The sequence below is a fragment of the Tachypleus tridentatus genome, chromosome 10, assembly GCF_004210375.1.
Source record: "Tachypleus tridentatus isolate NWPU-2018 chromosome 10, ASM421037v1, whole genome shotgun sequence".
In the NCBI taxonomy this organism is placed as follows: domain Eukaryota; kingdom Metazoa; phylum Arthropoda; class Merostomata; order Xiphosura; family Limulidae; genus Tachypleus; species Tachypleus tridentatus.
Genome location: NC_134834.1, coordinates 131,406,131 through 131,428,947, shown reverse-complemented (window position 1 = coordinate 131,428,947; position 22,817 = coordinate 131,406,131). Strand labels below are relative to the sequence as shown.

Sequence of the window (22,817 nt, the reverse complement as noted above, 5' to 3'; positions counted from 1 at the left end):
ACATGAACTTAAATGTTATCCTGTGATTATCTGCTAACGTCCGAGTTAAATGACACTCTTCGGGGTTAGTTGTCTAAGTATAGGCAAGGTTGCACATGAAGACTGCCTAGATTGGTTTCTAAATCGTATACTTTTGAAAATATATAAAGTAATATTTTCTGTGTCTAGTGGTTTGTCTCAGGATACTCATTCATAAGTCGTAAAGGCCAGCTTGTAAGATACAATTACTAAATTTGAAAACCAGAGATTTCTCAAATATATAGTTGTAATTCGTGAAGGACCCAACTGTAAATAAAGCCGGCTGAGAAATCCTTGAGGACCCTATAAAATCATCATCTCGAGACTATAATACCTTTCCACACACATACACCTGCTTAAATATTAAATGAAACACAATACACGCGTTATTTTATTTATTTATAACTTCTTATATTACGTAAGAAGAGTAGAATTGGGCTAAAGAGAACACAATATTCTTGCTCCAAGGTTATTACTCAACAAATAGACTAAAACAAAACAAATAACCTGGTGTCCTACAGAAAACATGGCGCATTTAATTCAGGTCTCGAATTCAATACATCAGAGCTCCAATAACTTCACAATGTTGCATTGATTTGTAAATTTATATTTTGACGTTCAAGATATTCCTCGACTATAAAATAATAGCGTGTACATATTACAATCTTTGTGAATGCACGTTATTCTTAGAAAAAATGTTAGTTGTAGAGAAATAACAGCTCGTACAATTTGTTTTTCGTTTTTAAATATGATTTATTGAACACATAGGGTAGACTTATTGATATATATGTTTTTTATATACATATATGTACAAACATACATACACGTCTATATATGAATTATTACAAAAGGTACATCAGCTTACATTTCAAAGCACATTATTTATCACACAATAACTTTCGATGATTTCACAAAAGTACATAATTAAATCCTTTTCTTGCATAGCTACATTATACTCTATGGAATAAAAATTAAATATTGAAATATATAATTGTATATGTATATAGCGTTACATATATGCACAAAATATGTTTATATTGTAACCCGCAGCGGATGTCGATTATGAGATTTAATGTTTTAAGGCTTTTAGTTTAACAATTACCCACAGAGAGCACTAAGCTTTAGAAAGGTCGTTAAGATATCGTAGATTAATAGAAGTTTCGTCTCTGCACTGTTTTATATCCTAACATTACATTCAAATGGTCACAATGTGGGAAATACGACAGGATGTAACATTTAGGGGCTAAATTTGCACTTCAGTATTAAAGACTATTCTTAAAAAATATTTGATTTAATGGAATCCTTAGTCAAGAAAATGTACGATAAAACCATATCTAGCACTATAATACTCACTGCTGTCTCGTACAAAATAACGTGGTGACATGTTTACATGACATACTAATCACCTGCTTATATAACCTTGAAAATGGTTTTGAAACGCAACTCAGTTTTTTGACAAAGAAAGCTGTTAAAAAACGGCCTCCTGCGTTAATATCAGTAGTTTGTTTTTCTTTCAAAATCCATTTAGTAGTGAGAAAAAAAAACATTAATTAGCAATGCAGATCAAATTCTACTATCTTTTATATTTGATTAAAACTATCTTAATTTCTGTGTAACTTCAGTTGATGGTGGCCAATGTTGGTAAGTGATGAACATAACTTCAAGCTAGAAGAGCTGAAATGTCCGTTAGACCAGTTTGGACTAAATATTTCTCATACACTGTTAACCTCGCGTCTGCTTGAGCACTTTTTAAAATAACAAAACGCTATTAATTATAAAATGTCTAAACATTACATCTTAAGCTGTTCTCTCTCCTTAGCAAATTCCTAATGGTTTGATTTGTTTTGAATTTCACCCAAAGCTAGTCGAAGGCTATCTGCACTAGCCGTCCATAATTTAGCAGTGTAAGACTAGAGGGAAGCCAGCTAGTCATCATCACCCACCGTCAACTCTTGGGCTATCTTTTACCAACGAATAGTGGAATTGACCATCACATTATAACGACCCACGGCAAAAAAGGGGCAAGCATGTTTGTGTGACGGGGATTCGAATCCGCGACCCTCATATTACGAGTCGAATGCTTTAAACACCTGTCCACGCCGGGCCAATTCCTAATGAAATGAGTAAACATTTAATAACAATACGTTAATCTTAAAAGGATCACTGCAAGACTACGGAAAATATCGTTAATCTGAGGCAGTATTGGAAATGTTTTGAAATTTGTTCATTTTGGATCAATTGTCAACATTTGCAGTAAGTTGACATTCATGGCTTGTTTTTTGTTTTGTTGAATTTCACCCAAAGCTACTCGATAGCTGTTCTCTAGCGTTCTTAATTTAGAAATAATACCAGAAGGAAGGCAGCTAGTCAACACCAACCACAGTAGCTCTTAGTTTTCTTTTCAAAAATAAAAATTCGGATTAGCCTTCCCATTATAACGCCCTCATGGCTGAAAGGAGACGAGGATGTTCAGTGAAGAGTTTCAAATCCACAACCCACAGAATACGTGTCGAAAGCTCTAACCCCTAGACCATGTCAGTTCTCGATCGTGCCTCAACAACATAAACTACAGCTGTTGTTAAGCAGAAAACAAAATTACGATCAGTTGTTTCTGATATGAGTTCCTATCTCCATCAGCCATTCACTTAAATCAAAATAATTTATAGTTTTAATAACAAGCGATATTTAATAGCCGCTATATCAAAATTTACCTTGCACCTTATAAAAAAACTTATCGACTATGACCCAAATAAATTATTATAGTGTTATTCTTCTCTCATAGTTTTAATCAAAACAGACTTTTACTATGGTAAGAATACTAATACAAGCTAGTCCAAACTTCCTCTATAATTATTACGCTAATTTTTATTAAAGGAAAAGTTGTTTTTACTGATGTAAAATCTATTTTAAAAAACAAATCAAAACGCATACTATGAATAATGTCTATTTCCATAATAGTAAGAATACCATATAGGCAAAAGGTATCATATCTCATGTTTATTTAGTCATAATCGAAATTCGCAGTGAAACTACGACGTGTCCCAACATTGTAGGTATAAAATGCTATCTCTTTCAGGTTGATATATAAATATATCTGTGCACAGTACATAAACATGATACGACACACACACTTATAACAGATAAACAAGAACTGCAGCTGTGAATTAAATGTTATCTATAAATAGAAGAGATTTCAGTGTATCATAAACGACTTTTGAACCGCCCTCTATTTAATTAACAATAAATATGCTTGTTTCGAATACTCGAGCATAGCTACACAAGAGTTATATGATGACAGACTAGAAGGATATGTTAGACAACTTCATTTATCGCCAACAGTTGGACTACTCTAATGGAATACTAAGATTTAACTGCTACGTTTTCTAACACATCCATGGTTCTTACAATGAGCAGGGGGGGGTGCTATTTCGGCAATAGGATGCGAACCAGGGACCTTAGAATTCAGTGGTTGGAACGCTAACCATTAAACGACGCTGAACCCAAATTTAGATTATTATTTGGATCATTTCCGGAACAAATACACAGCTTAATTTGCAAATGCTCAAAAAATGATCAAAGATCAAAATACGACAGATGTCATGTTGGTCTTAATAATCGTAAAAAACAAACACCTCTAAGTAGGATTTGATACATGTGACCATAATAAAACTAAACTTAGCTAGTTTCAATAATAATAATAAAATTTACTACATCACACAGTGTTTATATATTGCTTAAAAACAAGATCTGAAACCTCGCTCGTCAAAAATATCCAAAACTCAAGTAGTGCACATTAAATGAAATTTTATACTCCCAAGTATCATTGACCAATTAATTTATTTCTTTTTATACACTTACACAGGACGTTGAAACAATTGACGATTAAATAAAGTAAGTCTTTTCAGTATATCAAGATTCTATCAATTCAACGAGAGGAGTCGTCACTTCAAAAAATAAGTTGAGTAAATAACGCTTGTGACTCAAATAAACTTGAAACTATTCTGTACATAGGAATAAAATACAGGTTTATTTTCAAAGGTAAGCAAATAATCGTTATCACATCTATACAGACAATAAAGATACTTTCATAGCCTTTCCACCACAATATGGAAAGATGAGAATTTCCGTTCGTTTTCACGTGACTTCGCCCACAATCCATTGCACCTATTCATACTAGTTTGATGCGTATACGCACGTTTTGTTTTCTTGTCGATTGCTAACAAAATGTCTCCGAAGTAAACAAGTTTTTCGTTGATTAACCTTCCGATTCCCCAGGTAATCATCTCCTTTACTGACTAGTGTAAACCAAAAATTTCTGTCAATCCGAGAAAGACAAGAATCCTTCAGCAAGGCGAAGTTTTTCTCCAGCCCTCTAACCTGATCGACTTATTATTTATCTTTGTGATTCATGGAATGCCGAAATTAGTGTCAAGTGTCCTACCTCTAAAAGCCCAAATAATATATTTTCTATTTTTATTAGAAACGTCGACCCTTTTATCTTTCCAGAGAACATCCAGCACTCGCTTGAAGCAACCACGGAATCCAAACTTCATGCTATCCACCGGATCTGGTCCAGAATCACACAACTTTCCACCGAGATCATGAAGATTGTAACCACCACCAAACAAGTAACTGACTACATTCTAATTAATTGCTGTTTTTTTCTCATTCATCTTCAGTTTAACAAGCCCACCAAGCCTGACTCACGACCACTTCTTTCAAGGAGACTCACGCCGCCGCTCCCAGTCTCACTTATCACTAATTTAGCTTTATCTATCCTACAGGTTAACAACAACTCCACGCAGACGAACACACACGTTTGCCTAACGAAGAAAACAATAAGCACCAACACCAAATTCAGGCACCACCAGTCTTAAAGTTAGCAACTACCATAGCCCAGACCTAAACCACAAGTATCACTACAGCCAACCCATTGTCCTGTACTGAAAACCAGCCAGGAGACCCAAAACTGGATTATCAAGAAAGACAAAAGAAACTCCAGATCGTTAGCGAACAAAAGCCACCCTTCACCCGATCGCTATACTGATCAAGCACGGCCCAGAAACCTTCCGCTATGATATCGGGAACTCTTCTTCCTTGCGAGATGATACAACCGATTTTTTTTGTTGCACAAGATGTAAAAAATCCTTAACATGTTTTATTATATTATTAACCTTATTCTTTCTATCACCTATAGTGGGTACGGTAAGAGTATTTTATTTGACGCTCTTTCCACGAAAGTGGGTTTTCTCGGGGTAACTTCATTTCTAATCCACAACAAAATTATCGCCTTTAACCGCTGAAGAGTCCGTGATTCCTGCCTTGAAAAGGTGGCTTCTCATTTAAAACCAATGCCCAAGCAAATCTTAAGTAAAAAGCCCTGTTCTAAAAAATCACAGCCTATCTTCTAAGACTCTAAGCTGTTTGTACCCCTTTAATACAGGAATTCGTTATTTTGCCACAGTCTTGGTCTCCGTCACCTTCCAAGGACCACCTAGCCATCCTCTACGCTAACATCGCTGCTCAGGCAAGTCAGCACTCCTTCTCTACTTTCCGTCCTGTTTCACAGCTTTCCATATCCGGTTTTAATGTAAATTTAGATCCACCTCAAGTAATTTCGTATCTATCATACCATCTAAGTAATACCATTATTCTTTCCCAGTAGAACCAAACTTTAATTCTGTGAGCGGGGCTGAAGAGAAACGAACATTTCTGAGTGCACCTAGTTTTCCTCGCAAACCCCAGACTTACGAGATAAAAAAATAGAAAAAACATTGATAAGTTATACTGATCGATTGACTTTCGCGGGATGCTTATTCAGGCATTACTGTAGCGACCAGAGACGGGAAGAGTACAATGGCTAAAATAATAATAGGGTTAAGGTGATAAAAAAATAAACAAAAATTAGAAAAAAAAACACGTGAAATTAATGGCGCCATTCCTTTAAGTGAACTGAATCATAGAAAAGACAACACAAGTTATATGAATAACAATATCGTATCAGTGAATTAAAGTTCAAAACAAAATATTTTTTCACGACAAACAAAATAATGAAGCATATTGAAAACGTTCAATTCAATGTATTTCAATATGCGGTTATCAAAAAACTATTCAATAAATTCGACATCATTGAAATAGTACGATAATTATTGTAGCAATATAAATTCTCTACATAAATATCAATGACATACCAAATTTTTTGTCTTTATAAAAATAACATGTTTTTCAAGTTAAATAATAACAAATAAACATCCATAATCAAACGGCGTAACATGGCCAGGTGGTTAAGGCACTCAACTCATAATCTTAGGGTACCGGGTTCGAATCCCCGTCACACCAAACATGCTCAAACATTTAGTCGTGGTGGCGTTACAATGTAACGGTCAATTCCACTATCCATTGATAAAATAGTAGCCTAAGAGTTGGTGGTGATGAATACTTGCCTTCCCTCTAGCCTTACATTGTTAAATTAAAAACGGCTAGCGTAAAATCGTCCTTTTCTTAGTTTACTGGTGCCATAAAACAACGTAAAACTTTGGTTATAACCTCTTCTTGCTTGTTTATGGGATGTGTTGACTGACGTTTCGGCTTCAATTGTGAGGTCTTTTTCACGTTTTAACAAGTTCTATTTTGGGCATTTACTACAAAAGAAAATAAATAATTGGTTAAAATTCTTTGGCGCTTCTGTAGATGCTCAAAGTTGAAAATTTAGTTTTCAATAAACAACGACTCAATGTAAATAATTTCAATTGTTTCCACTCTCAAAAATACAGTAAAATATGAAATGGCTCACTGTGCAGAATGGAAAAAAAAAAAACACCTACACGATGAAACTGAAAACAGTCTCAGACATGCAACTCTTCTGAAGACGACTCGGTAAACATGTCAAAACATATTGAGTTTACGAGACTGCAGATTCTCGCCGATATTTTGGTTTTACATTTACAGTAAGTTATCTAGTATTTTATCGTATTTGTGGTAGTGAAATAAGTCTCATTTTTAAAACTGTGTAAAATAAATCGTTGTTCAATGAAAATTGAATTTTTAACTTTAGACAATTGGTTATGTCAATTTTAATGACGACAAAATAACTATCTGGTGCCTTCCATGTAAATAATTATAGTGAAATTGTACATTTTTAAATTGTTGACAATTTAAAAAAATAATTTGTATTATAACCTGACTCAAAACTGATGTAAATGTAAAACAAGTTATGGAAAAACAATTTGTTTTCACAGAACTGCTACATTTTTAAACATAAAATGTCGTCCCATATATGCTCCACTTTATAAAAGTTATTTTTTCTAATTTTAAAATATCTGTATCAATGGCGTCAATTATCTAATTTTTATTTTTTTTAGAAATCTTGTTTACCTCATAATTTTTAACATATTTTGTTGTTAGTTATTTTTTAACCTTTATATGATAAATAATTTGTATGTAGCATGAGGCTCAAAAACCTGCGAGATATTTAAACGAATATCCCGAAAAGATGTTCCCATTATTTTTCATATCGCACAAAGTTATATATGCAATTGACAACCTATGCTCCTTCTAACAGAGGGAACTGAACCCCGTTGCAAATCAAGTTTATCATTAAAACTCCACGGTATTCTTCAAAGAGTAGTCCACACATTATTAAATTTCATCAAGAAATGCCAAAGTTAAGTATCTTTCACTACAATTGCAACAACTAAAGCTTTATACAAATTGATCACTGTAACCAGACATTCAACTTTTGTAATTTCCTGTCAAAATAAAATTAAACAACGAAAAATTGTTCTTGAAATGCAGAGAACATATTTCTATAGTTAACAACTGATAACACTTAATCTAATAAACATTGTTCGTGGAACATAAAAAACTATCCAAGATTCCTCACAGATAGTTCAAACACTCTGCAACTCTTAGTGTTAGTTACATTTTAATCTGATACAAGAGCCTAAGTTGTAATATAACTATGATATGTATTCGTGAAAAACTTAACAATAACGCCCAAAACAATAACAAGATTGTTCTAATTATGGTGTAATTCTGTTGTTCAGAAGTTATGTTACCTAATGGCAATTACCAAAAACTGAAAAAATATAGCTATTATATAGGTATTTAATATCAAGTCCTTTGTGAAAACAATAAAAACAACCAATTTCTTGTACTAATGGAGTAAAACTCCGTTTTTCTCTGTCACAATGGATCAGTTAATCAATTTGTTCATCAGATATCACTCAGGACATAACGTCAGAGAGAAATATGTATTTTCTCAAGTTTATGGTACATTTTGCAGAGGAACATCGTTGGAAACCCTAAAAAATAAGGTAACAAAACTGTCAAAATTTACTGAAAATAACCACTAATTATAATGACATGTACCCAAAACAAATACTCTTCCCTATGCTCAAACATTTTGTGTTTTGTTTTGAATAATGAAGAACATATTATTTATGAATTGCAGAATATTACTATTCCCAAGTAACTACCAAAAAATCCCTTAAAACATAGTTATGCATTTTATCAATTTTTTTATATTTATAACATAAATATTAAAGAAAATTGAAATAAAAACAATGTACTTCTTTATTACCTTGAACAGAAATAACTGTTGTATCACAAATATCTTAGATTTTTCTTACAATTTATTAAGATCTTATTTTGAATGTTACATCTGTATTTTACCAGACGTTGTAAGATAAACAACATTAATCCTTATGTCTTTATTATCATTTTTTAAGTCAGCATTACAAGAAGAAGATCACATATAAAGATTTTCCTACCGTTTCTTTTTTTCAAGGTAAGCTACTCGTTTTTCTTCCCGGATTCCACGGAAACAGAAATGTTAATAAAAATGCTGAAATGAATTATAAATTAATACATAAAACAAAACATGGGACAATATTTTATGCAGGAGATGATTCATTACTTGCTTTTAACTATGAATCTAACATATGAGAATAAAATTGTTCAAATGAACTCATGAAGAAAAATGTCAGTCAGTTTTTCATGCAGCAGTTAACTTGTTGCTTGCTTTCAACTAATAATCCATGTAAATAATACACTTACATTTGTCTGTTTGTGTTTGTGTAAAACTTTTATCTTAAATTTCTCAATCAAAGTTACAAATCTTATACCATTAGAAAGTTCTTTGTCTGAGAAGTCAGAATTGCATATTGACTTTACCCTTTAGGACCACCTTACCTGTTTTTTGCTTAGTCAAACTATTGAATGCAATAAGTATGGTACATGATGATACAATGTTGATGTTATCACATGATGGCTGGCTTCAATTTCAACTTCAGTTTTTTTCTATTTGTAAAATATTTCATACAAACAACATTTAGCTCGTGTGTAATTTCTTAAAAAAATGTACATTACACTAAATACAATTGCTATGTACTTCCTTGAATTATTTACATCTAAAATATGCATGCAAAGTCCATTCAAAACCAAATGCTTATCACTTCTTGAAGATGCACTCTGATATTTCTACATGATCAGCTAAATCTGCCTTCATTGCAACTTTGCATTTACTTTATTTTGCAATAATGTAGCTTTGGTTCATTTCATAGATTGCTATAAACACTTTTAAGCTGCTATTTTTATTAGTACTGGTTTTATTTTTCATTTTTGCAGGTTCTTTGATTGGTTTGGTGTTTTATGGTGCAAAGCAACTAGACTATCTGTGCCAAACATCAGGTAGAAAGTTAAAATTCAAGAAAATTATTAATATTCATAAAAAGAAATTAAGGTAAAACAAAATAAAGTTTAATTTTTGAATTGAAAACACAAACAGAGTTAAATCCAGAAAAACTGGATAGAAGTCGATGTTAAAGAGAAATGGGCCAGTTGGTTTTGAATATTGGCGAGAACAGGGTGAGAACTAATGTGAAGTGATTCCAGGGTCAGTAGAGAACTGAGCGAGTCAGTATACATAGTGAAACTTGAGTGTTGCTTAGCTTCTATATGATCCAGGACAAGAGAAACAGCATACAATTCAGCAGTGAACACAGAAATTGTAGAGGGGATTCTGCGTGCAACCACCAACTTATAACAGAGCCCACAGAGTCACCTGATTTTAAACCATTTGTATAAATAGGAATAGAAGGATGGTTTGAAAGATGTTCAGAAAATAACAGACAGTATTTCCAATCAGGAGCATCTTCTTTTCTCAGATAACTTAAAGAAAAGTCAACAGTGGATACAGCAATGTTATCCAAAGACAGACCCAATTCATCCAGCTGCACCTGGATAAGAAGGCCAAAAGGAGCAATGGCGGATCATCTGTTCTAAAAAAGCATGGCCCACCGAGGAAAGAAAACACAACCCCGGGTGGGATGGTTTGGTAAGGAACAAAGTTTCAAAGCATATAGTAAATAAAGACAGTTGCAAACAGTGGAGGTGCAAAGAAGGTTCATGAGACTCTAATGTATAAGCTCTAAAATGAGGAAGTGCAGAAAGCGCCCTTGCAGAGCCGAAGTCCTTGATGATGAATGGGGTCTAGCATCCCACAGTCGAGTTTCAATCGAATAAGAGCACGATATATCTTTAGCACAGAACATCGAACTTCTCCCCAAGTGGTGGAAGAGAGGACATGGAGAATGTTCAGTGCTCTTGTACACTTGGCCCATAGCTGCTTGATGTGTGATATAAAGGTCAGCTTATGGTCAAAGATAAGCCCCAAGAACTTAATCTCAGGTACCACAGGTAGAACAAATTTACCAATACGGAGTTCAGAATTAGGGTGAATATCCATTGGTGGCAAAAGTGCATGCAAACAGTTTTAGAGAGAAAAACATTAAAACTGTTTGCTGTTGTCCACTTCAGTATATGACTGAGGGAGGTCTGTAGCTGCTGCTCAATATACCTCATGCTGGTTGAGGGATAGCATCAGTAAGAGGGAGTTGTTCAGTGATGGCATTAATATTTATACTGAAAAGTGTGACACTCAAAACACAACCCTGTGGGGCTCCAAGTTCCTGTAAAAAAGAACAGGAAAGTGTTGAACACATACAAACTTGGAATTGCCTGTCCATTAAAAATTTTTAATAAAAATAGGCAAATGATCATGTAACCCATATAATTGGAGGTCTTACAAAGTCCCATACCTTTATGTTATATCATAAGTGTTCTCAATGTCAAGGAATACTGATACAAGATGTTTCAAGTCAAATCAGATGGTCCATGGTGTTGTATTATAAGTGTTCTCAATGTCAAAGAATACTGATACAAGATGTTATTTCAGAAAGGCCCCTCTGACTGACGTTTCAGACCAAATCAGGAATTCCATGGTGCAACGCTGTCATTGGAACCCACATTAGATTGGTGAGAGGAGGTTGTTTGATTCGAGAAACCAAATAAGACGAGCATTAACCATATTCTCTGTCTTACAGAGACAGCTCATCAAAGCAATTAGATGATAGTTTGAAGGAATCTTGGGTTTCTTAGAGAAAGGTAGACAATAGCCTGGTGCCAGGTATCAGGAAAAACATTCTCCTGCCAAATCAAGTTAAAAATAATCAGAAGAATAGCAAGAGAAGTAGGAGATAGATGGCTCAGCATTTTGTACTGTACATCATCAGGTCTGACCGATGTGCTGCTAGACCAATGAATGGTCAGTTTGAGTTCCATCACTGTAAAGGGACAACTATAGTCATAGAGGCAATCAGCTCAAAATGAAAGAGGTGATCGCTCTGCTCAAGTCTTGATGGCTAAGAAGGTGGAGAATGAAAAAGAAGTGCTAGATAGCTGGCAAAAGCTTTCATCTAGAGTATCAGGTACTTTCTGGCCATCAGAAAGCAAGATCGAGAGAGGGACAGAATTATATGCCCATTGACCTTTCGAATCTTGTCCCATATGACTTTAGAACTGGTGATAAAAGAAAGTCTGGTTGTGAACTTAATTCGAAATTCCTTCTGGCTTTGACATCCTACCCACTGAGCATGTGCATGAGCCTGTTGGAATGCAATGCAGTTTGAGAGTGTGGGATACCTAAGAAAAGTATCCTAGGCCTGTTTTAGAGCCTTCTGTGCCATGTGGCAGGCAGGATTCCACCACAGATGAGAATATCATGGAAAACAAGTCAGGGTTTTAGGAATACATTGAGCAACTGCCTGTATAATACAGTAAGTTACTGCTACCACACAGTCGTCTATTGATGGCTTACAGATGATGGCAGGATCAAGTTTTGCAAGAACAGTGAAAGAGGGACAGTTTGCTCGATCCAGCTTCTATTGGGGCATATGGGTCAGGTGGTATTGACCATGGCTAGTCTCTCTCAAAATTATAGGAAAATGATCACTGCCTCATGGATTATTGTCAACTCCCCATGGAAAATGGGAGAATAATGAAGGGGAGCAAATTGAGAGATCAATAGCAGTAAAGGACTGACTAGGTGCATGAAAATAAGTAGAAGAACCAGTATTGAAAAGAGATAGGTTGTGATTAGTCCCCCAGGATGAAAAAGGGAGATGGCAAATGTTAAATGAGAGCATCAAGGTCTGATTGATCATATGTCTTTCCAGGTGACAGGTAAAGAGAATAAACAGTAATGGTATGACCCAAGGAAACACAGATGGCTAAAGCCTGCAAGGGTGTGTCGAGTGGCAAAGACAAGGCTGGCACTTGTTGATCAACCAACAGTGCCACCCCTCCATGTACTCGTCCATCACACAGCCTGTCATTTCTCTACAATGAAAACTGTAAAGAAAGACATAAGGAGGGTAGGAAGCAATCAGTGCTTTGATTTGATTAGAATGTAAACCTTGACAGTTCCATTGTATCAAGGTAGCCATTTTTATTTATGTGTAAGTGAACTGGGTGGAGAGACCACATTTATTTTCTTTATTTGAGGGAGGTCTCTCAACTTCCCTGGATCCTGCCCTGGGTCATTTGGGCAGGTTTATGTTGTTGGAAGAGGATTCCAGCAACTAAGGATGCAAATGGATGATCATTTTGTATCTTGAGGTGGGAGATGAAGATGTACCTGAGGATATGTCCATACCCAGAACCAAAGGAAGTGGATCTTGGTGGTTGCTGGAATGAATGTTAGGAACAGAGATGGGTGTTGAAGTTGATTCATCAACTTTTTTAACCATGAAGATCAAAAGACTTTTCATATGGTTTGAGAATGATTCTTTTTGAGGCACAGGGAGATCCATCTGCACTCCCACTGTAGTAGTGGAATGAAGTGCAGCAGCATATACCAACACAAGATGATGGACAGCAACTTTAGAGCCTCACGGTAAGTAATGTTGAATCGTCTACAAATGCTGCACCTCTTTTTATTCCAACCATTTAGGGTAAGAAGAAAAGTAGGATGGGTGAGAGCTATTGCAATTGATGCAATGATGGTCCATTTCAAACTCACAAATATCGTGGTCCTTGCCACCTCAATGAGCACAAGTTAGGGAAACATGATGTGATGCCTTTGAGTGACTGAACTGCTGACACTGCAAACATCTGAGAGGGTTTGGAATGTATGGCCACACCTTGCAATTAAGGTAACCTGTCTTGATAGTGGCAAGTGACACAGTGATGTAAATGTTAAAATGAGGACATTGGTTGGCATCATAATTCCATCTTTACGAGTGGAGATACACCTCACTGCAGAAATTCCTTGGGTGGAGAAGGCAGCGAGAATCTCTGACTCAGGGGTGTTACTCAAATCCCTCTCAACAATAACTCCTTGTGACAAATTCAAAGTAGCAAGAGGCATAACCTCAAGAGGTATATCCCAATCACCTTTGAATGCAAGAGTAGTTCACTGTGTTGAGATGTAGATGTTTCCACCAATATATCACCAGAGCAAAGCTTTTTCACTGACTTTGGAAAGCAAGCAAGTCCCTCTAGTCCCTTCTCAACAAAAAAGGGAGACATTTGCCCATGTTTGTCTAAAAGAGAATATAGTATAATAAAATGAGGTATAGGTGTTACAAATGGTGGAGATTGCTGCTCAGAATCTTCAAGATGTGGTCCTTTACCTATGGATTGTTTTTTTCACTATTTTACTTAAGTTTTTATTTGGAGGATCCATAATAAAAAAAAGAATTTGTCAGTGCCCACTGACCCCACCCACCATGGAACCCTACAAGTGGAAGCAGTACAATCCCAAACAAGGACACTGCAGCAATGCCAGGATTTCATGAGCACTATACCCAAACACTAGCATTAGATACAATGTCCACAACACCTGCTGAGAACATCCAACACTGGTACTTGGTTGATCCTAGCCCAAGTGGACCAGACGACTGACCCAAGGAATTCAAGGGCAAAGTGGTGTGTTAGGGTTGGACCCCTAAACCACCAGGATCCTCTCCTCCCCTTCACGGGTCACCATGCACAGCAAACACGTGGGTGGTTGTTTAGATCCCAGAGGAGGTAAACTGAAAGAACAAACCCTACCTGGGAGGTACCCTCATCACGTACAGGAATCCACACTGAGGGGACAAGTTCTTTATTTCAACTCATAAAACCATGTCATACACTGAACCCTTATAACTGTTTCACACTCTGTACATTATTATAAATATCATTACTCACTGTGTACTTTATGTGTAGTTTTATTACACTAAATTTATGTCTACATGAGTTTTTTTGTCTGACCACATTATAGTTTTCCAAAGAAACCAGGATTTATTGATTTAACACATAATGCCTCCAAGAAAAAACAATTTAAATGGCATGCATCAAAATAATATAATTAGGATAATTCAAGTGAAGGGCATGAAAACTACCACAAATGTTTTGCAGATTGGAGTTAGTCTGAGCTGTTGAGACAATAAATACTTGAATGCATAAAGCAAAATGTTGGACAATCTTTTACACAGCAATTGATTCATTGCTTGCTTTGAATTAAGAATTAGTTCATAAGGATAAAATTTCTCCAAATGTAAATAAATACGAGAAATAAAATATGGGACAATCTTTCATGAAGCAGTTGGTTTACTGCTTGCTTAAATTGCTTTCAAGTGAGAATTTAACTTATTTGGATGAAAATGCTCAAATGAAACACATATGAACACATGAAGCAAAATATGGGGCCCTGACCAACCCAAAATGAAAAAAAGAGAGACTCACATGTTCACTACCAACCTACCAGCCCTAGGAGAAAAACATTTTCTAGTCCTGTTGCTCTATTTATTTTTAAACTCTAAATTGTTTAACTCACCACCAAGATAATAAAATTTAGTATTTACACAATTCAAGTAAATTTCAAAATTTCCAAAAGATGTTTAGGTTCAAAACCTTTTCTTGTAAAAACAAAAGAGAACATTTAAAAGCTCATCTGTATCTTGGCTATCAGCATCCTTTAATGGTTTGATCTCCATTTTAACAGTGTTTGTTGTTAACATAATTAAAAAATATATATTTGCTGTTAGTTGTAACATCCTTAACCATTTGTTTCTTGCATGCCTTTTGGTGTGTTTTTTTTTTATAACCAAGTTCCTAACTTTCCTACATTTTGCAAATTTTTACTCCTTTCCATCAATTTAAATTTTACAAATTTAACTTATGGCCTCAAAATTAACTATAAAAATAATAAAATGCAATTTAGCTTTATCTCAATATGCAACAATACATACAATTTAATTAGATAGCAACCAACTCTATCACTATTCTCTGATTATTAGGTACAGAAATCCATCCTGAATAACTTCAAGAAGTCTGTCCTTCACTATTTGACTGATTAGCCCCAATCAGTGTGTTTAAGGGTAAAGTTTTCCATAATTAATGCATCTATACTTTTATCAATATCAACCTTGATCTCACTGATATCATCTGTGTGATCAGGTTGCCTATAGAAACTATCAATTAAAAACTTTCTACCCTTGAAATTCCCAAATGTAAGACCCATGCAAGTTTAATATCACACCATCCTTACTGCACAAGGTAATTGTTTGTGCCTCAGTTCCTCTATAAATAAACAAATTATGATCTATTGTTAAAAGATAGGAGACAGTTAATCTTTATGCATGAACTTGAAGGATCACTTCAAATGTTATATAAAATAATTATGACTAAGGAAAATTAACCAGAAAATTAAATGTAATGTAATTTAAAATGGTACCTACCAAGAAAGCACAAAATGGAAATGTAGCTAAATGTTCCATACCAGCCAAAACTTTCCTGTAATTTCTGAGCTGTCATAGCTCCGAACACGTTGCAAATTGCCTGAAAATATATTAAGTCTACCATAAGACTTCAAATACTTGCTTCAAAAATAAATACTGTATACAATTTAAAATTTTTCAAAACCTGGTATCTTTAGTCAGTTATTCAGTATTACTAGAGCTCCATTTTCACCCAAATATTTCCAGTAGTAACAAAAAGCTTCAGGTAATCCTAATCACATGATGTGTATACAAACTTCTCTAACTGTAAAACAAAAGCTTATGTATAGGAAATATAACTTATTTCCATCTTAATAAAAACTATACTTAGGAGGTGCTTTTATATTTTGTATTAACAAATATGTTTTAGCTACTATATTACTTTCACTTAATCAAAACAATACAATTAAATCAATATGGAAACACCATTCACAATATTAAAAATATTATCTTGCATAACACTATAAAGAAATTACTAATCAACACCATAACATGCCTAACTAGAAAAATTATTAACCAATATCATAATGTGTCTCACTGAAAAACTTAAAATTTTGGAACACAATGTGAAATAATGTGGGGCACAATATCACTATATATGACCCATAACTTATTTTAACCATTTGTGATCTTTCACTTGTACTTGTTTAGAAATATGTTACATTCCTTACTTATAAATTTCAAATGAATGTATCTTGCTTTGTGTTGCAGATCATCTACAGTGTCATTTTATAGAAAAATCAGACATTTCTTTCACTCATTATTTAGTTATTTTCTAAAATATTTTAAAACTACAAGTTTGCTAACTTTTTTAGTTGTCATACATTTTAGGTAGAGATTTGAGAGTAGTACAGCATAGTACCTAAGAGTCGTGTTATACTTGTAATAGAGAGCTGTGCAACAATAGAAACAGAGAAAAGTCAGCTAAAAACCACTGTGGCATGAAACAAATTAAGTGCACAAAATGGGAAAAACTCATACCACAATAATGACTATTGTGAAAATTTTCAGGTTTGGATGCCCTACCTTTGGTGATTTTAAAACTGTATAGTTTTATGGTTTGACAGTCATCAGAGGAAGGGTGTCCAAGCTTGAAATATTGTAAACAGTAAAACACCCATTTTGAAATAAGCCATTTTTTGTGGTATAAGTTTTTCCCTTTTGTGTTTTCAGAAGTAAATGAATGTCATATAATAGTAGCAATTGAGAAATGTACAACAGTAGTAACTAAGAGTCATACAACATATTTATTTAGTTTCTTAAGAGTAATTCAGTTTTATATTGTGAAGCATTTACAAAAGCTTTTCCAAAAAAATTCAACCTTTTATCCAAATTAAAAAACATAGCTATACTTTAATGTTGCTCATTTCTCTGAGGACTTGTAAAGATAAAAGTGACTATAATAACAAAGAAAAAAAAAATTTAATACAAGTTTTCAATGAAAAAATTATAAAATATTTATTTACAACCAAAACATGTGCTTTTTCTTATCTACATTTTCAAATCTAACTCAATATGCTATGTATTTTCTACATAAACATATCTATGCATTTATGGCTCTCAATACGAAAGGGTGCTACATGTAAAAATCAAGCATTTACGTAACTGAACAAGTTTCAAAGAATTTTGTTTTGAACTACGAACAAAGGAAATATTTTTTCCCATTTTCTGATAAGAGTCAAAGAGTTCGATATCAAAAAGCAATAAGATTGATGGTTATATTTGAGCATTTCTTCTTCTGTTATAATTCTTTTTCTATGCTGTGGCTAGTTTTTGTCTTTTCTAGCTGAAATAACAACATTTTTGTTTAATTTGTTGCTAACCATAACACTGTATTACAACATTACTTGTAACAGGACATTAAAAATGGTTTAGAAAAATTCATGAAAGTTTTTCTTCTTTTATAATTTTTCTTTTAATTGAAGAAAAACAACAGAAATACTTTCTTTCTACAAAACTATTAAGAGTTGTATAATCAGTGATGTCGAGAAACCCACTTGTTGAGAAATTTATATGCAAAAATGGCTCGTTTGGGTTAAGAAAATATTTTACATAGAAGAACGAACAACGTTTCGTTCTTCTATGTAAAATATTTTCTTAACCCAAACGAGCCGTTTTTGCATATAAGAGTTGTATAGTTGATTTCTCAATATTTGTCTTCTCTAATATGCACAAATTTCATCATTTTAATCATAATGTCCATATATTTAAAAAAAATTCAATCTAGCTTCTGTTGTAGCTACCTTTCCACATTATCATTCTTTTGTGATTGTACAAGTACTTAGCTGGGGATATTTTGAGCATTTGAACCTTATTTCTTCTCAGCTGTAGTACTCTTTAAGAAATAATAAGTATTGCAAATACTGAAGAAAACTTGAGGGTAAAATGTTTTTGAAAGAGAAAGACACAAGAAATAAATATATGTTAACATTTTCTTACACTAAAAATGTATTCCTGATTGGTACTTACATCCAGTCACACAAAGCTATCTCAATCCTTATTTTCCCTCTAACTATTGCTAAAAAATTTTGCATTCAATGTACCAGTCTTTACGTCCAATAATGTACATCTGTGACTACTTTCATCAACAGTATTGTACCATATATACTGGTATGGCTAGCTCACTCATTCAATCCTCAGTTTTGAGAATTTGTAAATATTAACATAAAACACCAGCAGTGGGGAGAAAGGTGGGAAGAGTATGAGTGAAAGTAAGTACCTATCAAAAATACATTCTCAGTGTAAGAAAATGTTAACTTCTGAAATGGTCTAACTTCCTCTCACATAAAGCTAGAATCCCACATATAGTGAAAGCAAAAAGGCTAGTTTAGGTGCACAAATATTAAACCAAGTTGAAAGCAATCATCCAGAATGAACAGGTGTGCAATAAGATGAAAATGACGCATGCCTGTGGGATACTGCACTATTTCTGACACGGGTATGCTCATTGCTCAGGAAATAGGAAAGTAACACAAAATGGGCAGAATTGAAAATACTAGCACAAGTGAATGTGGTAATAATTTGTACAGCACCCAAAAAGTATTGGTATTGTTATATACTCTGAAGAGCACATATTTTTTTTTTGCCACAGCCTTGTGCCCAATACTGCACCTGTGTTAAAAATCTAATCAAAAAAGCTTGTAGCAAACTATAGACACAGATGTCAGATAGGCTCAGCTGTAGCAAATTATAATAGAATAAGCTAGGTATCTATTCAACTTCAACCTAACAGAGGATGATTTGTAGCTTATCCTTGGCATCAGTAGGTTGAAAAGAGAAAAATCAGAACAACAAGAAAAGGCTAAAGCATGAGGACAATGTGATCTATTCATGATGACATCAAATGAATAAGTTATTTTGTCAAGTGCATTCCACGTAGATAAAAATAATGAGGGAAATGCAAGTAGAGTATTTTTTGTTATCCATTGACTAAGGTATTTTGTCTAGTGAGGTTTGTCTGAGAAAACACATCCAAAAGAAATGCAAGCAGGGACAGTGCCATGTTTGTTTTTATGAAATGATAAAGTTTTACTGACTTGTACAGTCTATCCAGGAAAAAAGACACCCAGAGGAAACTTATCATCAACAAATTAGGCTAGCCTGTCTTGTGTGGTCCATGCAGGCAAAAGTATCTAAAGGAAATGCAGTATATGAGTAAGTCATTTTGTCCTGTTCATCTAGAGAAAACACATTATAAATTTATTAAAATATTTTTCTTGTGCTATGCACTAGGACAAAAAAGTTATTTTATTTAGAAGTAGTTTAACCAGTTTGAGTGTTGTAGATATCAAAACTTACTCAGGAGAAAGCCTCCATGGACCATCACCTCAGTGACTGGGAACTGGGAGTGGTAAGGACTCCATGCTCCACTATAATTAAAAAAAATAAAAAAGAAAGGGGAATACAGGGAGGAGTGTGAAGGGACATCATACAAGAAACTGTGCAATGGGTACCTGTGATTCATTTTTTTGAAAAGCAGATTGACCCTAATCTATGTAATCAAAGGATTGGCAGAGATGGGTGGAAATCCTCTTTTCCTTTACTCATGAAGTCCATGACTGATGTTCCACTATTGATTGATATCTAACACACACACACACACATGTAAATACATGTAACACTGAGTAAGTGACCAGTGCTCTTACAGAAACACCCCAACTCTACAGTGAACATTATACAGTTACTCTAAACTAGTGCAGATTTGAGGCAAAGCATACCTGAGCAGGCAACACCATCAGCAAGGTGGTATCTGTAAAATAGATGTTATGATTGGAGAAGCTGAAAAGAAAATACAAAACAAGAAACGTGTGATCAGATTTACTCCAGTCAAAGGTAAACTGACGTGCGTATAATTCCCATGGGAGTACAACATTCACTAGGAGAAAAAATAGCCAGGTCATACAGATAATGAGTGACAAAGATATTAGGATTAGTCCATATTCCAGTCTGAATAATCACTTCCAAAGAACATTAAAGTGATGCAGGCAAGGGCATAGTGAATTGACAAACCTGATGAGAAAAACCTTGTGGAAATGGTGACCTTCCATGGATAAATTCAAATATGCCAACCTAATGAGTAAAAAACCCAATCAGTATGCATGGCAAGGAACAGAACATGGGAAACAGAAGGGTTCCAGAGAATTAAAGAGTGAAACTGATAAGGAAACTGAACAGGAATGGAATAAGAGGGCTGTTTGGAAAAGGAAGGTCATGAAATTGGTGGAAAAGCCAAACCACCTAAAAAGGTAGCATAGACCCTAGGGATAAAAAATGGTTGGGATAGATGATGACATAGAAGTAATGGTAATGGATGTAGGTAATATTAAAGGTAAAGATTTAAATGAAGGAGACTAGAAGCAAAGAGAACAAAAAAATACATCTCAAGGGAGAGAAGGTAGATGGAACAGGAAGACAAAGGTCTAAATAGAGGATGAGAGAGGGTATAAAAGGCACTAAGAAACTAATATACAGTTCAAAGGAATGGAAAAGCAGGGAAAGGACAGAGGAAGACAAAACCAGATGGAAACTTGAGAAATGGAAGGAAGTCAACAAGACTGTCCAACAGCCAGACATGGACAAAGTGGAGAAGCCTCTGTCAAGCAAACAGGAGAAGAACAGGAAAGGATGAGGAAAAAAAGAGTGGGGAAAAAATCTATGGAAAAGAGACTAAAGTGAAAAGGTATGGTACTGTTGGTGATAAATGGACATGGAAGAAGGTTTAATCAACTAAGAAATGAAACATGCAATACATGGAGTTAGTTTCTGGACTGAGTCAATGTGCCTGACAAAGGCCATATGTAAAGCTAAAGTAGCAACATCTGTGCAATGAGGGACCACTGCTTGAGGAGAATCTTGTTCACAGAAGATAAATGATCAATTAACAGATTCAGAAAGCCAGGAAAAGACAAGCAAAGACCACAGTATTAGACACCGGGTGGAATAATGCAGCAGTGAGAACTAGTCTAGTATTTGATGATCAGATGACAGGACAAAGTATGCCTGTGTGTGATAACTGATGAGACAGTGAGAAAATTTCCCATAGCAAAAAAAAAGGGATATTCTACATATTATGTGGGAGACCTTGAGGCCATGTGTATCAAGGAACCAATACATTATTTTATGACAGGAAACTTACCTGGTAGTAGAAATTTAGAGGATCTAGACAGGTAAAAAGATTGATAAACCATCTTCTGTAACCACCAGAGTTCAAAACAAAAAAGAGCAAATAAGACATCAAGCCCTGGCAAGTGTCAAAAGGCAACATGCCAAATTTAGGTTTGTGGAAATTGAAAGAAGTATAGAAAAAAGACCCTTCACTGCAGAAACTCTAGAACTATGCCTGGGAGAAAGTCAAGCACAAAACAAAGGGTAAAAATACTTATAGAACAGAGGACTGGAAGGGAGTTCTACACCAAATCTATACCAAAGTTATAAACAGATCACACTACCAACAGGATACCAGACTCAAGTGACAAAGTTGGCTTATATATCAATTGTGGGAGGACACCTAGGAACATAGAAAATGACAAGAAGAATCACCAGGAACTTCCATTGGTTAGGAGTAATTCAGATATGTAAGTAGATTCTGCATGTCATGTAACATCTGCAAAAGGACAGTACCTATAAGAAAGGTAGCCAAAGTGCCTGCCATTGGGGAAGATGCCTCTCACGAAAGAACCATTAATCAGAGTAGCAGTGTATCTGATTAGGTCACTAGTGCTTGTGTCTGACAAGGGCAACTAGTATTTGCCGACAGTTGTTGACAATGTGACATTTTATCTGGAAGTAATAGCACTTGTGAAGGTAGAGACAGAGAATGAGTAGCAGAAGCCTTTTGGAAATGTTTTGCAGAGCAAGCTTTTTGAGAGAGATCCTGAGAGAAAAAGGGACCCAGTTTACTTGAGAAATGATGCAAGAAGTGTCTAAACTCATCAGTACTTGGCAACTTTTAATTGCCCCCATACAATCCTGAATGTAAAGGACTTTGTGAGAGAATCAATGGAATTTAAAATAATTTGCTAAAGAAGATGTGCCAAAAGAGACCACATAACTGGGACAGGTACTTGCAAGTAATATCTTTTGCTTATCAAGAACTTCCATATGCAAGTACAGGATTTTCACTCCTGGAGTTATGGTATGGAAGAACAGTACAAGATCTGATGCACATATAGAAAGAGCTATAAATGGAAGAAAAAG

At 34.7% G+C, this 22,817-nt stretch overlaps 1 protein-coding gene across 9 annotated transcripts in view; it reads right to left on the bottom strand.

The window, feature by feature from the left end:
- Positions 1–746: 746 nt before the first annotated feature.
- The window catches only part of LOC143230325 (apicoplast pyruvate carrier 1-like), a 124,851-nt gene continuing 102,780 nt past the window's right edge, over positions 747–22,817 (bottom strand). For 8 of the 9 annotated variants that reach the window (XM_076463674.1, XM_076463680.1, XM_076463677.1 and 5 more), the window contains 3 exons: positions 16,083–16,182; positions 8,790–8,863; positions 747–8,321 (listed from right to left, as the gene is read on the bottom strand). In XM_076463674.1, coding sequence (XP_076319789.1) covers positions 8,802–8,863; positions 16,083–16,182 — 162 coding nt within the window. In that variant the 3' untranslated portion in view covers positions 747–8,321; positions 8,790–8,801. The remainder of the gene's footprint in view (positions 8,322–8,789; positions 8,864–16,082; positions 16,183–22,817) is intronic. The other variant, XM_076463672.1, reaches the window with a different exon arrangement.